Source organism: Pteronotus mesoamericanus, unplaced genomic scaffold, assembly GCF_021234165.1.
Source record: "Pteronotus mesoamericanus isolate MK-2021 breed Mesoamerican mustached bat unplaced genomic scaffold, CSHL_Meso_final contig_246, whole genome shotgun sequence".
Classification (NCBI taxonomy): Eukaryota; Metazoa; Chordata; class Mammalia; order Chiroptera; family Mormoopidae; genus Pteronotus; species Pteronotus mesoamericanus.
The window spans coordinates 2398509-2416493 of NW_026555104.1; the positions used below are offsets into that span (position 1 = coordinate 2398509).

The window sequence follows — 17985 nt, forward strand, 5'->3', positions numbered from 1 at the left end:
TTCTGTCCTGCAGTAGAAGTCAGATGCCATAGTCTCCAGTCAGAAACCTTGAGTTTCCCCCTTTTCTTCCAAATAATGCATGACCTTGAAAGTCCTACCACACAATGCCCACCTGTGTCACGCACCCCTCCCTACCACCCGGCCCCCGTCCACACCGACCCCTTGATGGTCCCTTAGCACTTCACACGCGGTCACCTACGTGTTTCCAGCTCTCCCTGCTGCCGCCAATTTCTCCTCTTATCTATCTAGAAAGTTCTTACTCATTCTGCAACTACCAAACAGAATTTCATCATCTCTATAAAGACTTCCATCATCCCACTGAGAAGTTATCCATCTCTCCTATTTCCTTCCTTGGCCCATTATACTGCAATTATGTGTTTAGGTAGCTCCTTTCTATATGTCTTATGCAAAAAGTTTGAGCTTCTCAAGGACAAAAACCATTTCACACTCACTTTGCTGGTCTACGCAGAGCTCTGCAGGGTAGCCACCCCCAGTGTTGAGTGGATGCAGAGCCCTGCCGTCTTTGTTCAGAAAGCCTAAACGAGGTCTTCTGGTACCTTCATGTTCCCTTACTTTTAAGTGAATGAACATTCCTTCTATCTCTGCTGTGTAAAGGTGAACAACTCACAGATTTAGTCCATGACTGTTTACAATGGTGTTTTGAAATTTTCTGTTCTGAGGCTGTGGGGTCTCTGCTCCGAGTAGTTGGGAGCTAAGGGGATTCGGGCACAAGATCCTCATCAGTGTTAATTGGAACCGTCTCAGGAAATCCCGGGTGCCCCAGTAAGACAATGACTGCCTTTGTATTCCTGTTTTGTGCTGCATATAGAACGCCATATCTGGCAAGAAATGCTCCTCAAACATAAGGAGGTAATTGGTACTTTGGGAGAGAGATTTAACTTATTTATAATTGTCGAGCTTAAATATGCAGAAAAGAAAGAGCAGTCGTAGCTTGCTGCTTTTGAAAGATGCTCTCAAACCAGGTCAAAAATCTCTGACTTAATCATGTATTTTGAACGAAATTTAACTGAAGTTTAGACATAGATACAACATATGACAAATCCCACCTTAAACTCTCTTTATTTGTAGCATTGCTGCTTACCAAGCTCTCATGACTAATAGATTATGCGAGGGGCTCCCTGTCACACGTGGTAATGACGGAGGGGGCCTTGTCCTCATGGGCCGCTCTGCCACATCTGACACCTGAATGCTCCCCTTCCCTGTGAAACCCAGGGCCACCCTCCCCACCCCCCTGACTTTCATCCCACCTCTTAGCTCCCCCTGATCTCTCCCTGGTTCTGCCGCTTCTCCTGTGGCCTAAATGCCGGAGCCCCTTGTGGGCCTTTGCTCCTGGGAAATTCCTGTTCTCCCCTTCCCCCTTCAGAGAGCTCTTCATTCCCAGGGCTTCAACTTCCTGTTCAGGCTCCAGGCCTGGCTTTCCTCATGCGTGTCTCCCTGGCACCTCAAACTAAGTAATTGCACACCAAAACCGTGTCTTTTCCCCCCACCCACACACAGACCAACTCCCTTTACCCACTGCCCTGTCTCTACAGTAACATCGCTTTTCTTCTGGTACATGGCTGAGAGCATACATTCTCATTTAACTCAGCACTTGCTTTTATTTTCTACAAGCCAGTTGTCAGCTCTTACTAATGACCTTCCATAGCTGTCACCTCGGAACAAGAGCTCCTCACTCTGCCAGATCACTCCAGCCACTTCTGCTGCCCTGAGTCTCCTCTCCTAAGATTTCTTTATAACATTTCCAGATTCATGCTGCCCCCTCCTCCACCTCCCAGTAACACGTGGGCGCAGCGCAGGTTTAGATGTCAGGTTTCAGCCCTGGTTCCAGCAGTTACTCACCGTGAGCTGTTCCCTCACCTATGAAACGAGCCTGATACTATCTAGCTCCCAAATATTATCTAAGGATTAAACAGGATCTTAATAGGACGTGGAAGACTCTGTGTGAATCCCTCCCTGCAGTGCCTGGCATCAATCAGGTGTTCCTACGTGTTGGTTTCTCTTTACTGTCTCTGTTTTCTGCTACATCATATTGAAACTTATTGGCATGACTTTTACTCCCCTCCATGACTTCAAGGTCCCACTTACCTGTCCGGGCGTGGATTTATTCTGTCATTAACTCATTAAGACAATATTTACTGAGCATTTACTATGTGCCAAGTGTTCCAACCTTGCTTCAGTGTACAAAGGGGAAATATGAAATGGACCCCAAACCCCCTACTAGCCTTTCTGAATATCAGTCTCACTCCATAAGTCTTCTTGGTCTCTCTTAACAAAGTCTGTTCAAAGTCTCAGGAGCCTTTTATTTCCCCTTGGCTGGCGCTTTGGTCCTCTGTTGACAGACACTGCCTTTCAGGAAGTCTAAAAAAGGGCTGACCCTCACTCATTCTGAAGGGAAGGTCAGACACTATAAACAAAGATGCAAATCACCTTGTCCCCCGCTCCCCTCGGTGTCTCCTCCAAACCCTGTTGGAGATGTACCTTACAAAGTAAGAAAGACAAGTTGCTTGCCTCTGACTTATATAAACTTGGCCCTCCTAGTGTCCGTGTTCTTGAGCACGTGCCTTCCGGATGCCCCATCCAGCCTCCTCATCCCCTGCCCCTTGACTCGCTGCCCGGATCTTAACCCTTTAAGACTCACACCGGCCTTTCTTTGATGGAAGGGAGTGTTCATAGTAAATATCAACCTAAGTGAAGAAAAATATTAGGAATGATACTATTAGGGAGAAAAACAGTAGAAATAGTAACCGAAAGTATATGTTCTAGTGAGAAAGGAGCTAGTATTTAATTTCAGGAAAAAAAGAGAAGCATGAGTCATTTAATAACACAACCCTATAAATACAGTCAGCCAGTGAGTAAAGGGGAAGAAATGGAGAGGAGGGAACAGAGCAGGGATGAAACGAACTCCCCTCCTTCGGGGTAAATCTCTAAGATCACTTTTGATCTCAGCAGCCCTGTAGGCCCTGCTGTTTGCCTCTGATTTTCTCAGCTTTGAAGCTGGCCTACTTATTAATAGCCACCATAATGACAGAATCTGCTCTTTGTATTTAGGGAAAGGTTTTGCGATGGCTTTACTCTAGACATTCTGAAGATCCTGTCACCTTAAGACAAAGACTGAGTTAACACCAACACTCGTGTGCTCTGAGGTTTTGATTAATTCATTCACTCAGCAAATATTTATTGAGTTGTGACCATATGCCAGGCAGCGTGCCAAAAGCTGGGCGCCACAGCCAACGTAGCAGATGCTGTCCCTACCCTGTGGCCCTCACAGTCCAGTGCAGGGCTCAGCCAACGTCTTGTACAGGGCGAGACGGCAAACATTTTAGGCTTTGCAGGCCATAGGGCCTCTGTCAAGACCCCTTAGCCCTGCCATTGTCATGCCAAGTAGCCATAGATAAAACATAAACAAGTAAGCATGTCTGTGTTCCAATAAAACTTTATTTACAAAAACAGGCAATGGGCCAGATTTGATCCACAGGCCAAAATTCACTGAGCACTGGTCTAATGGATGCAAGTCATAAATGCCAGTTAGGTTTTACATAGTCTGTGATTTTCAGTTAGGACCATTTCAGCTGTAAGTGACAGAAAACCCAGTCCAAACTGAAAAATCTGAGGACAGGGATAACTTCGGGTGCAGCTTGATAAAGGGCCCAGCGTCCTCTCTCTCACCCTCAGCGCTTTTCCTCTGGATTGGCTCCCCTGTCCGTCCCGCTCGCACTCTGTGGTAGCAGGAGGGCTGTCACAGCCCCAGAATGGCACCCCCGGGTGAAGCGCAGTGGGTGAGAGTTCCTGTCCCAGCACCATCCGTGACTCTGGTTCCCTAGGCTCGGACCCCATACCCAGGCCCCAAACGGCCCCGCAAGGGGACTGTGACATGATGGTTGGCTTGGCCCCTTGGGCTTTGGGTGGGACAGAGGGTGGGGGAGGGGTGGGTTCCAGTTCGTAGAAGGCTCCTGAATGAATGCTGGCAGACAAAACTGCCAATTGTCCACTACATAGATCTCGTGAATCCTGAGTGCCTCCCCCCGAAGGCCACATCTGTTCCTAGGTGCTCTGTGGCGGGCTTCAGCTCCCGCATCCCCGTCAGGAGGTGCAGTGCGCAGCTTACACGCCAAATGCTGTCCAGAACCTCAATATTTATTCACACCTGTTTATTTCACGTCACAACCCTAATCCTCTTATTAGATAGTAAGTCTTTGATCCATGAACAGATTTGCACAGTTTATTGGTAATTTTCTGGCCTGTGACTATCTTATCCATTTCCCTCCTTTTCTGTGTGTGTGAGCTCCTATGAGTAGACAGGCTGGTGTCAGGAGTCTTCTGAACTACCCAAGTCTGGATCGAGAGCCTCTGAACCAAATTCAGGTGCTGGGTTTGGATCATCCTCATCATGCTCAGGCCACCATTTTCTTCACTGCACTGTTCCTCCTTCCTCACTCTTCCCAGGAATCGGTTCCTGCCCCCCTCCCACTACTGAGACTGGCAGCCGCTTCCTTCCTCAGTAGCCCCTCCTCCCGGGAGGCCCAGGCCCATCACTCCGTTGGGATGGAAACTGGTCCTAAGAGCTGCAGCCTCTGTTTCGAGGAGACACTAGTTGGAATAGAGAGCCGTGAGATAAAAACCATATTGGAGAAAGAGGGGAAATGAGTATGACAAAGGTTGTTAAGAAATCTGTGGTTACTTTTCTCATTTTCTCTTTATAGTTTAGAGTCAGAGCACACAAGCTAGGCTGCTGAACACCTTGCTTACAATGGATCTCAGCAGTTGCTGTGGCAACACATAAACCTTAGCCCCGCTAAAAATTTCTCAGGAGGCAGTGCATTCTTTCTCAGCTGCACTAGAGCATTTTTCGCATCACCTTCTACTACTATTTTTTTCATTCTTATTCTTTGACCACATTGGAATTCAGTATAAACGTATAAATTCTGTGTACTCACTCCCCTAAAATGCCCATGCAAAACCTCTTTGTTGCAACATGGCCCGTTGCTCAGAAATATCTTTCACATTTCTGTTGGTATTACATCTGATCCCTCCCAGCAACCTCGCTTGCTATGCCCTACCCCTGCCTTCCTCTAACCCACCTCTCACTACGCTTAGGAAGCCCAATGTCTTTTTGAAGCCCTCTACTTACCCCAAACCCCCTACTTCAGTACCCACTCATATGCATCCTCTTTCAGAGTATATCCTATGTTCCAAGGTTACTTGTTCTTTCCCCCCATCTCCTGCCCCCAACAATCTACCTGCCAATCAAACTCAGCTAATGGCCTTCAGCTAAGCCAGGTGTTAGAGGGACAGGGTGAATAAACTAATCCACAAGGAGCGAAAGCATCTGATACTCTCTCTTCACCCTCCCATATATTTCTAATTGGTAGAAATCCAGGCTGGAAAATCTGCACACACCAGCCATTGTCTGCAGCCTGGATACATAATATGGCTCAAAAACAGGTACTATTATTTCTCAAATGCATGTCAGTTGTTTTAATTATAAAATACAAATCCATTTAAAATTGATTCTGAATTCATAGAAGCTTTATCATTATGTACTGTCTTAATCAGTGGATACTAAAAACTACAAAAAGAGGTTTAAATGGATTAATCAGATTAATCATGGACATATGCAAATAATTTGCAATAAGGATTTATTATAGCATTGCAAATAATTAGCAAAAAGTCTAATGATAAGGGATTGGCTAAATTAAATATATAGTTCATAATATAATATGTAATGAAAAATATATAATCTACACTGCATGATGTAATAACTAATATTTACTGTACATTTACTAAGTGCTACTCTTGTAAAAATTACACATAAATTAAATCAACAACAGCCTCGAGAAGTTATGATTCCCATTTTCCTGAGAAGGAAGCTGAAGCACAGCGAAGCTGGCTTTCCCAAGGCCCAAGTTCAGGGGCACAACCCAAATTCAGCTCCTGGTATTCCCGCTCCAGAGCCTGGGCTCTTTACCCTCCACTTCACTATTGTAAGTGAGCACACTCTCCTTTTATACAAGGTGACTCTCTGAGGTCATGTCATAAGGCACCCCTCTGCTCTAAACACTCAGCAATGATTGGTAAAATATAAAGAGAGTAAAGTCAAAGGAAGTATTTGGCATCAAAAGCAAGACCACCTGCGTGGCCTAGAAACAGCGGAGCCGCTGAGTGGTGGGTAAGGCTAAAACTGCCAGTACCTGAGTCAGCAGCAGGCAGAGGCAGCTGAGAGGAGAGAGCCAGGGGAAATGGGGACTAAAATGCGGCTGGGGCTCTGTGCCAGGTAAATGACAAGAGACTGGGTCACAGCTTGAAACAGAGGCTGGTATGGGCCCCAGCTCTTGAGAGAAAATCGATAGAAGTGGTCGCCTTCCGCAGCTAGAGGCTGAGGGCTACAGCCTATCTGACGTTAGGGGGCAGGTGCCCCAGACGCAGCCCCATCACCAGGCCACTGCAACGTCCCTGACACCCCACGGAGCAAGACCCCCCCATATCCAAAGATGCCAATGGGGGCAGGGCAGGACCCTGTGGGACAAGAAGGAATAATCAAAGGAAAGTGAGAAAGGCACAGGCATTTTGTGAATGAACTGGAAGCAAGCTAACATGTCTGCTGCTCTGCAAGTGAGGGGACTCTCCTGGATGGCGGGGAAGGAGCAGGTGGATCAGGGCCAGACTCTGCAGGGCCTTGTTGGCCACGCAAAGGATTTTTATTTTAATTTTAAAGGTTAAGCAGATTCAATTCAAAAAACAAAACCAACATACCAATATTGCCATAGTCCAGGTGCAAGACAAAGGTATTCTAGACGGGGATGGCCCAGTGACAATGCAGAAAAGTGGGAGGGATTTAGGAGATGACAGCAATAGATTTCTTACTTCATTCCCACTTTCCTCTGCTTTCATTGACCCCCACAACACTTGGTTGGATGTTGTAAGGTAATATAAGGCACAATCACTCTCCTGAACTGCTTCACTCTTACCTTAACATACAATAATAAATGATTATGCATTTTTTTAATGTGAAAAACAACCACAGTACTTACCAGTGACAACTCAGTAAGTGGCCTGCCCTCCTGTCCTCTTCGAAAGTGAATTCAGTATTGTGTGCTTTGAGGTTTGCAGTAGAATCACGTGTGCTTGAGGCTCCATCCTGAAATTATTTATGCGGAGCTGCCCACTTCCATCTTACCTGCTGGCTGGCATAGTTTTGACATATTAACATGACTAATTGATATAGTGTTTTTCAAATAAAAACACCACAAAATATGTTTTGTTCTCCCTTCATATTTTAATGGAATTATAGATGTCCAAGGGTCACTTTTTTCAATGTCACCTTTTTATCTCCAAAGACCCTCTTGATTCAAGTCTCCTAAATATTCTATACACTTTGCAGACTCTCATTATGCAAACAAGTGTTTGTCTGATCAGCCAAGATACAAGTTTTAGTCAATTGTAATGCTCAGCTCCAGTTGTGGGTGTTCTTAGTCTTCATACCCCATTTTTAAATTAAAGGAAATGTTGCCAGCACTCTGCCTTCGAGGGAAAAATGGGCAGTCCGCTGCCATGGTGCAGAGAACAGCTCTGGGCTCAGGGGCACCATGGGATGCATGCACCATTGCCACTCGGCTGGCAGGGGTCTTATGACAGTACAGCAGTGTCATTGTTTGTCATGGTGTCCTGGTTTTCCTCATTTTTCTTGCTAAAGATAAGAAGATGAAGGAGAGTGGGGAGAGAAGTAACCATTGTGGACACAGGAAGGCTCGTGTCTTTTTGGTGTGATGTGGCTGAGAGCTGGGGAAGGACAGACGATCACAAGGTGCCTTGTGAGGGCAGCGGGGTGGAAATGAGCCACCTCGGTGCTGGAAGTTCCTTTTGAGAAGTACTCAAGTGAGAACAGACTTTGAATTCTTCTGCATTTAATAAACACCATTCATTAGTAGAATCACACACTATATACTAATGAAAGTTAGTATTCAAATCTAGTAATAAAGTTTATGTGTAAAAAGTTTGATATTCCTTAGTAAAAGGAATTTTATGTCCATCAAACTCTTTGTTTAGATCAATTCAAAGAGGGAAGGGAGGAAGAAGAGGGAGTGGCATAGTCAGCATCTAATAGTTTGTGCTTAGTCTGTAAATAAGTGTCACCTCCCCTCATTATTGCCCTTCAAATATATCGTAAATCAGAGCTGGGGATAGAAAAATGCTAGCAGGAGTCAAAAGTGATATAAAGGAATATAAGTTAATTCTTTTCTTTCTCTTATTTTGTCATGTGACAAACTTAGAAAATATCCTTCACTGGCTGAAGTTTAAAGTGTGTGCTTATGTGGGGGATTTGTGGGATTTTTATTTTAGGTCAATATGTGCATTGTATTGGTATAGATTTTTTTAAATTAGTCTTCTACATAAATCTTTAATAAATTAAAATTTTAAACTGATGGGAAAGTATGGGGAATCAAACCATATTGGAAACAATTTTTGTAGTTGTTGTCGTTTAAAAAATAGAGCAAACACTAGATCGAAGTGGCAGCACATTCCATCCCCACCCCCCTGCCCAGCCCACGGTGGATAAAACTGCTCTAACTGGTTGCATCTGTGTGCTCCTTTTCCTCTTGGGGTGGAAGAAACATTTCAGCATTTGGAAAGATTATTTAAGAAACTGTGGAGCATGGTGGCTAAGAACATGTGTGCTTCAGAGGCAGACTACTTGAGTTCGAATCATGGCCCACCATTCTGTGCTACTCACTGGGATGTCAGAAGGATGAAACATTTATTAAAACACTTAGAACTGTGTCTTGCGCGTATAAATGGTTGCTAGTAGTAATATTTTACAAATAGAGTAAACCAGATCGGTTAAAGTTTTCTATGACTTTATTAAAGTAACAGGATTATGCTTGGTATAGTGATTTTTAAATTCCAGATTTGGGTTTAAGGATTCAGTATAGTAATATTTTTCTGATTGATAGTCTCACCTGTAGGTGAGGTAATTTTAGATTTTCCAAGGGATCGTTTTAAGTTCATTCAGGTTCACTGATATCATAAATACAAAGAAGAAAGGAGTAAACAGGAAGTAGAAATGCTTAGATCCTCAGTAAAAGTTGGAAAATATAGCACACCTAATTTACAGCGACGGATGGGATAGTGGTAATCAAAGAGCAACCTTGCTCAAATAATTTTCTGTTATCTGTGGCCTAGCCTCCAATAGAGGGAGACCATCAAATGTGAAAAGTGAAGTGGGGACAAGAGTCAAGAAAACTGTGAACATTAACCAAAGGGCTTAAGTGCTTGGGCTTGACCTCCAAAGTACTCAAAACTCTGGGAAGATGCGCCCCAGAAGCTTACTCTCCATACTTCAATATTCAGCAAATGGTTGGTTCCATTCAAAAATGAGGTTTAGTTTTTTAAAGAAAAAGGAACTAGCATAAAGTCCTTGTTAGATTGAAAGAGAAAGAAGGAATGTAAGAAGAAAGCAAATTTAAAACATAGGTCAAATGGGAAGTTACCCAAGAAACAGGGAAGGTTCAGACAAATTATAGTTCTTTATAACAAAGTTCTTCATAATGTCAAAGCATTTACAAAACACATTCATATATTTCTCTGTCAAGGAAAAAGCTGGGGGCAGATAGAGAAAAAGAAAAAATAAGAGATTTTTTTTTTAAATGATACAAGTCAACAGATGAAAAGTGATCTCTCAGATCTTAGGAAAAATAGTAGACAAAAATCAAAAGATAAAGAGATTGAAACCATATTAGAATAAGCAAAAATAGAAAAATCATAACTGAAAACACCAAGGAAATACAGTAATCAGACTAAAGGAAATAATATAAAATAAATATAAAATTATAAGAAAGTAAAACAATAAAGAAAATGATAAGTATGGAAGATTATCAAAGAAGAGCCTATACATGCAAAATTTATTTTCCAGGAGAAGAAGTAGAAAAAGATTCATATACTGTGAACACAGAACAATAATATCAGTAGAATACAACTGATTCCTCTAACAGAAGAGACTTCTTCAGAGAATTGAATTTAAAAATAGGGCACACAACAGTGTCTCAGGAAAATTAATATAGAATAATACCAAAACATATCTCAGTAAAGCTACTGAATCAAGGAAAAAGAAAGTCATGTTGGCATGCAAGCAGAGAAAGAAAGTCACATTCAACATGGAAAAAAATTTAACCTGGCTTCAGAATTTACTATAGCTATATGTAATGCCAGAAGACATTGAAAAAACATCTCTGAGGAGTGAAAGAAGAAAGTGGGATTGAATCATTTTTATACCCAGCCAAGTTGTCTTTCAAATGTACAGACAAGTGGACATTCTTAACAAACAAGGTTACAAGAAATGAGCAGACATTTATCTGTTTTAAAGCAGACATGTGTCTATTTGAAAAGATTAGTAGCTCAAAATTTCAGAATCAGTGTTGAGTGATAGAAAAATATAGTCAACATAGTAACCTGTGAACCCTCAATAAATGTTGCCCTTAAGATCTGATTTATAAAGCATGTGTTTTTCTTTGCTTTTGCCTTTCATTTGCATCAGCTGACAGATACAACTTGCAGACCTAAGTCCAAGAAGGAAAAGTAGGGAAAAAAAATAATGCATCGATGGGAGAGATCATTTTTCATTATTTGTTTTTCTTTTAGGTATAAGTCACAAGATTATAACATATCTAAAAAAAAAAAAAATTTGCCAGAAAGTGAAAAAATTATACCATGGGCTTTTAGTAGATAATGAAATGAACTATTAGAACACATTTCTTTCTCAATTCAGTTTAGTAAAAGAAAAGTTGGGAATTAAAGGCTAAAAATTTTAAATTATCTTCAGTAAATCCATAGGCTTGTCTCACTGAATTTAGTTATGCACATTTTCATAGTATATTCCCTTATTTCTAGATATGTCTGCTGAGTCATTTATGGAATACACTGCAATTCAGCTTTAATATTCAGTTAAGTCATACATGGCACCATGCAACGGATTTTTAAATTCTATTACATCTCAGATTAAGAGGAAGAGAAATAAAGAAAGATAGCTGGAGAAAGACACCAAGACAAACATGCTGACACGCATGCTCCCACTCGTGCACCTCTTCATCCTGCTCAGGCATATTCTTCCAAAGACTTTTCTTCCACCTTCCTCACTTATCTCTAGCTTTAGCTTTTGGAGACATGAATGGAGTGAGCCACCAACCTTTCCCTTTACCAGCCTGTGGCCATCAGTTGTTGAGCACAGGCCTGATTTTATCTGGAGGGAGAAGGAAACCCATGAAACACAGATGCTCACGGTGACCAGGGCACTCTATGGTGTAGATTCTCCTTCGTTCATATCTTCATAATTGTAGGGATTCCATTCAGCCCCAAGTACCTAAGACATGCCACGAATTGTCCTCCAATCAGTCATAATCCACATCCTGATCAAGAAGAGGACACAGGGTTAGCACAGTGTGTACATCATAAGCGGGGAGGAGAGAACAGGCACTTTACTTCTCCGATGCTGAAAATTGTGTTACCAAGAATTTTAAGGAAATAAGGTGTTGTTACAGGAACTGTCTCTCTGAGACTCACGAGGACAGGTTGGGTACCTTTTCCAGTTTGTAACTGTGTTTCTCTTATTTTATTATCTGTTTTCAACCACATGTACAAAACTTATCTTTGTGATCAATATATATTATCCTGGGATTTGTTAAATTCAAAACAATCTTTTATTTGAGGGGGGAAAAAGAAAGAAAGATAAACTGTGATTTTTTTTTTCATTTTAGATAACTTACATACGACAGGAGTATGAAACAAAATTCAAAGGGCTGATGCCAGCATCTCTAAGACAAGAACTTGAAGACACCATTTCCTCCCTAAAATCACAGGTAATTACTAGAATCAAGGCATTTCCCAAGGGTTTTGGCGATGTGTATATCCTGAAAAGAGGCTTGCAAATAAGTTTGATTCTGAACTGATAACAGAAATCAGTGTGACGTCATAGCATAACCGGTACCCCAGGATGACTGGGTTTGGTTTGGTGTTTTTCAGAATTTTTTTCTTACTAGTCTAAGAACTCATTGTCTCAATAAGATTTTCTTAAAAGCACCCTTGAAAGTGAAAAGTTCAGTTACGGTTGCTTTTATTCATTTACAGTCTGCTTTCCTACGCAGCCCCACCCTTTTATTCTTGGTACCGGGCCCCAATGCCCTTGCCCAGCACATCGCCAAATGCTCGGTGTGCACAAGTGGAGAGAAACTGAAAGCGCAGTTTCGTTAGAAGTGTCTTTATTCTGGTGTATTTTATGTGGTGGTTAGACATAATAAGGTACATTTTAAATTCAAGGCAGAATAATGACAAGATAGTCAAACAATTAGGTTAAATGTTTCTTGCTAAAATGTGTAGCTCTTGGTTGTTTATAAAATAGAATATGAGAGAGAAAATTGATTTAAATTTATATACTTATTTAAAAACTTCCAACATAAGTTTCCTCTATATATTGTACTTTGATAAAGTTCTATAAACATATATACTGCTATACGGTTTATATATTGCTAGTCTAATGAATTTTTTTAACTGTAACATGAGAAAGAGTTTACATAGTCCCATTTCTAACACACTTAGAAATTTAAAGCATACATTTTTTTCCCTAGAACAATTATGTTGTTTCTATATTTCTAAGTATCCTTGCATGGCTGAGATTGTTTAAAAACAATAGATGGGACCCAGAATAACCAAAAACATTTTGAAAAAGAAAAATAAATTTGGAAGATTCACATTTTCCAATTCCACAACTTGCTACAAAGCTATAATAATCAAGACAGTGTGCCATTGGTTAAAGAAGAAACATACAGATCAATGGAATAGAATTGAGAGTCCAGAAAAAAAAATTGCTTACCTTACTGGTTAACTAATTTTCAACAAGAATTCCAAGACAATTCAATGAGGAAAAGATAGGAGGACTGTTGTTGTGGTACTGGATAGTCCACATGCAAGAGAATGCGGTCGGAGCCCTTACTCACAGGTTATACACAAGTTAACTCAAAATGGATCATAGACCTAAATATAGGAGTCCAAACTGTAAAACTATCAAAAGAAAACGCTAAGGAAAAATCATAGCTGAAGAGGTAAATCTCTGTAGCTTGGATGAGGTCAAAGTGGTTTTCAACCATGAGACCAAAACACAGCAGCAGAAGGAATGCATACATAGATGAATTTCACTTCATCAAAATGTAAAACTTTGTGCTTCAAAAGACACCATTTGGAACTGAAAGGACAAACCATGGGCTAGGAGAAAATAGTTGCAAGTTATTTATCTAAGGAACTTAACAAAAAACACATTTTTGTGTGTGCAAAAGCTCCATGAAGGAAAGCTGTCTCTGCTCTCTGTGCGTGCACAGTGCCTGACGCGTACTAGATGCTCAGTGTGTTTACCACTATAACAGAGGATACTGTTTGATGACACTCACATTAGCTATTTATAATGGGTAAGACGAAATCAGCAACAGACGTTAGCCATTCCTTTTATGATTTTCTCAGTAGAAAGCCTCTTATCTGAAAATGAAGTGTTCATTATAGCAATCTGTCTGCTTCTATAGCCTGTTGCTTCTGTGGGTTAAGAAGTTTTGCTGTGCTCGCCCCTACATAAAGATCAGTCCTGCAGGAGAGTGTTAACTAAGACAGGGTTAAGTCATCTCTGTTTACACGAAAAGATCTCCTAGAGGTGTGGTTTACCCATTAACTTTGTAGGAGAGCTTCCATAGGGTCAGCTCTGTAGGACCTGGCACCTTCTGAAGAGTTTTTTTAAGAAAAAAAGAAAGGAAGGAAGGAAGAAATCTGATACCCACCTGCAGGGCTTCTGTTATCATTCATATCATTTCACTGTAATAAAAGCCACCCCAGCCTCCTGAAGCTGGATGTTGACCCAGAAAGAGCGCCGCCAGCTGCAGTCAGTGGGGCCCAGGCATGGCAGCTGCGTGGTGGGGTCCCAGGCCATATAGTGAGCAAATTTAGTTTGAAAGCACAGGTGCCCATGTTTTTTTGAAAATTGTTGGAATTCTGATCACAAAGCACAGTGAGGGAAGGGAAGTCGAATCAGCGTAATCCTTGCATCTGTCAAAATTATCAATTGTCCTAGGGGTCATTTGAGCAATTGGATAAAATTAAGACTTTGGTGATAATACAAATAAGCAACCCAAACGGGACCACTTAGATATGTACCCGTTGAGAAAGACGGTGCTTTCCTCTCCTGCAAACACATTTCCTGTTCTGCCAGTTGTACTCTCTTGCATAACTGTGTTTCAGAATCAAGCGTTGCCATGGTTTCAGTTCAGACCAAAAAGGCAAGAGTAAACAATTCCAAAATTATCAAATACCACTGACTCCTGATTGTATCAAGCCATAGCATACGTTATTCCCAAACCATTTCTATCTTGTTTTATAATGTACTTTTGAATTTATACCTGATATATAGGTATCTTTAATAGTAATAGAAATTTATGCTTTGGAATAATCAAACCACATTGTAAAGATATGACAAGAGGCTACGCTAAGCCACCTAGTCTCCTCCATCACTCTGCCCCGCCAAAAGTGAGGACACAGGGGGGGTGGTACCAGCTATGAGCTCTGTCCTAGGTAGGCAGTTCTATTAGTCACTTCATGTCATCCTCATAAACTTGGGAAGTAGCTGTTATTAACCCCATTTTGCAAATGAGGCAACAAGAGTTTTAGTAACTTTCCTAGAGCCATAAAGGCCAAACCAGGCATTGAACCCAAGTTGGCCTGACTCCAGACAAAGCTCAGGCTCTTTCCACTACAAAATCTTGTCTCCTCAACCTCAAGGAATCCCCAGGATGGATTGAGGTTTCTAGAAGGCAGTAATTTTCTTTCCACTCACTCATTCATTCATTAACCAGCTAGTGAATGCCAGCTCCAAGCCCAGCCCTATAAAAGGAGCTGGGGACTCAGATATGAGTAAAGCCCAGAGAGCTTTAGTTTGGGGGAGGGATTCGAAAACAAATAGTCACAAGGCTGTGCAAGAAGTGCTAATGAATAGAGTGCTGGAATACAGAGGAGGGGCACTGCCTGTCCCAAGGTCAGGGGCAATGAGCAGTTCGGAGGGGTCGAAGAATTCATAGACGAAGTATCATTTGAACCAAATAGTGGAGGATGAGGAGGAGGTAGTTCACCAACCATTCCAACAAGAGAAACAGCTGGTGCCCGCGGGCAACAGAGTGTGAAAACCATGGTATATAAGGTGGGGTGGTGGGAAGGGTGTGAGGAAAGATGAAGCTGCAAAGAGAGGCTGGGGCCAGATCAAAACTGCTCTGCAGTAAGGAGCTTGAACTTGATTCTGTAGTCTCTGAGGGGTTTTCAGCAGGGACGCGATGTGATCAGATGTAAGAAACACAACATTTACATTCAGCAAATCCTGAGTTTTATCTAGGGGTTTGTCGCATTTAAATTAAGTCCTACGGTGCTGTTTGCACATTATTGCCATTTAAGCCGCATTCACCTCTTCTCACCCAAGGTGTCTTTTCTAGGTTAACTTTCTGCAAAAGAGAGCGACCATCCTTCAAGAAGAACTGACCACATACCAAGGTGGAAGGTACAGCCCTTGACTAGAATGCCTTCTGGTTGTTTGTATTGTTTTGCCCCTGTGAGTCTCCTGGTTTGACATTAAAGTCTTTATTAAAATTCTTAAACGTAATATCAATTTTGGAGGGGAAGAAAGGCTTATTTTTTAGTAAATAGCCTGTCTTTGAGGAGTCACCACCTCTTGTAATCACCCTGCTTAGTCAGGACAATCTGAATGAGATGAGAGAGTTCGCAGGTGACTGACAAGTCCAGGCCTCACCTGCGTTGTCACGACAAGACCCCATCCTGGAGCCCAGCTACAGGATTAAGGAGGCAGCGTCACCCTTTTAGGGTAGTGAGACGATGCAGTTCTTAACCTGGTAAGCCTCCCCTTCAAAGTCCTGCATCCCCTGGAGGTTTGGCGCCGGTACAGATGCTCTCCACACCAAAGGAGACCCACAGCTCGGGGCTGTCACCGCCCTCAGCGCGCCTTCCCAGCTCTGCTTCCCGGGGGCGCACGGAGCCTCTCTGTCAAAGGCGCCCGGAGACATCACGGACACCGATTATGTTTACCTGCTCTAATTTAGTCTGACCGCCTCCCTTTTAGTGCAGTGAAAGACTGAACCACTTCTTTGGCATTAAATTGACAGTAAAGACCCTGTGAATCATTTACTTTTCAAAAGATTCTGTTGCTTGGTGAAGACAGGAGGAAACCCCTTATAGGCATGAAGGATGAAATTTTTATATCAAATATTCTTTTTAACCTCCTTCCAGCTTCTCTTGAAACAGAACGTATTTTACCATTGGCATGCCCATTACAGCTAGAGAGAGTCCTAACGGAGATTTTTGATTTTCAGGTAACAGTGAGAGGACTTACCTGGGTAACACAAGTGTGTGAGATGGAAGCCAAGTGCTGTGGACTTCTCCTAGCAGGTTTGAAGATGTGGATTGTGTAAAGCAAACTGTGAGAACAGTGCCTTTTTTTAATACTTAAATGTAATTAAGATCATAAAAACGTGCATCACTCATATACAAATGAGGTGGTTTTATTTGTGTCTGCCTAAGTTATTTTTTTAACATTCCTTTATTTTTGATCTCCATATTTGTGTGCATTTGAATGTGTGCTGAGAATTGCTTATATTGGGAAATGATTTCCTGTAACTTGCCTGGTTTTGCTTTTGCACAGAACTTTACCAGTTGCATATGATCAAAAATCACGTTTGTATTGTCATATCAAAAATTTTAACATGTTTATGTTTTTGTGTTCATATTCATATTTTATTAAAGTATTGTTTTTGTTTTATACCTGTCAATTTTATTTCTGCTTTTTGAATCACCTCATTTGCTAAAGCAAATATGACATCTGCATGATATTTTTCCCTAGAAAGTACTGACGATCTCAAATTATACTCTGGGGAAAAATACCTAATGTCATGTCAAAGATCAAATCCATACATAGTTCATTTATTCAGAATAAAAGTCACTGGGTCATCTGATGTCAGTCCAAGAACTTGCCATGTTGGTATCTAATCTGATCCTGGACTCCAGGGGCAGAAATTAGAAGAATTTTAGGTAGCAGCTATGGTTTTATTACTATTTTCCTGTCTCTCTTTTTGTGATTGTTGTTTTAATTATGATATCAATTGACACTCTTTTAAATAGCCTAAAAATGTAAGAGTGCGTTGAGAAGGATACTCAACACACTGGCAAGTGATAGCACCATGAGCTTGGATGGGTCGGTCCCCTTTTCGTTGCTGGGAAAATATGGTGTTGTTCCCATGCATGGATGTTTCAGTGACTACCCAGTGCCAATAAGCTATTAAATGCTGATTGGTTAACCCTGATTTGCCAAGGAAATTTTGAATTGCAGAGGATGGATGCTCAATATTCTTTCCACTGCATTGCGCTGCGTGCCAGGGGCCCCTTGAGACACTCCAACACTCTGGGCCACGCACAGGGCTGTAATCATCTGGGTTACTGTAGAAGGTCAGGGCCAGACGTTTATTTACACTTCCTCAAAATTCTTCTCTCTTTCCCACGCCCAACTCTGTTGTTTGCTGCCCAAGGATTAATTACCCTTTTTTGCACTGTAACTGAGACATGCAGATGATAAGGAAGTAACAGGTTTTACAGCCACTTCCAAAGCCAGGGCCAGGACCAGCCCGAGCACTGCCTTGCGGCTGGCCATCAGCAGGCAGCCTCGCGTTCTTGCACTAAATCATCTCTGCCCCGTCGCCACCCAGCCTGGTAATGTTCACCCCGACACCTCCTCCAGAAATATGTCTCCGTCCTTTGAAAGATTAGGTTTTTCTTGCATTTACAATAAATTATAGCCCTGGCTTAAAGAATATGCAGGGAAAAGCAAGATTGTAGCAGATGCTATTAAAACCGCCTAACAGATGAGGACAGTTGGTACTCAGACTATGATTT

At 41.8% G+C, this 17985-nt stretch overlaps 1 protein-coding gene across 1 annotated transcript in view; it reads left to right on the forward strand.

The window, feature by feature from the left end:
- CEP112 (centrosomal protein 112) overlaps window positions 1-16482 on the forward strand; it is a 311127-nt gene extending 294645 nt beyond the window's left edge. Inside the window, exons 25-27 of the mRNA XM_054573071.1 lie at window positions 11766-11867; window positions 15522-15586; window positions 16413-16482. Coding sequence (XP_054429046.1) covers window positions 11766-11867; window positions 15522-15586; window positions 16413-16416 — 171 coding nt within the window. The 3' untranslated portion in view covers window positions 16417-16482. The remainder of the gene's footprint in view (window positions 1-11765; window positions 11868-15521; window positions 15587-16412) is intronic.
- The last annotated feature ends 1503 nt before the right edge of the window (window positions 16483-17985 follow it).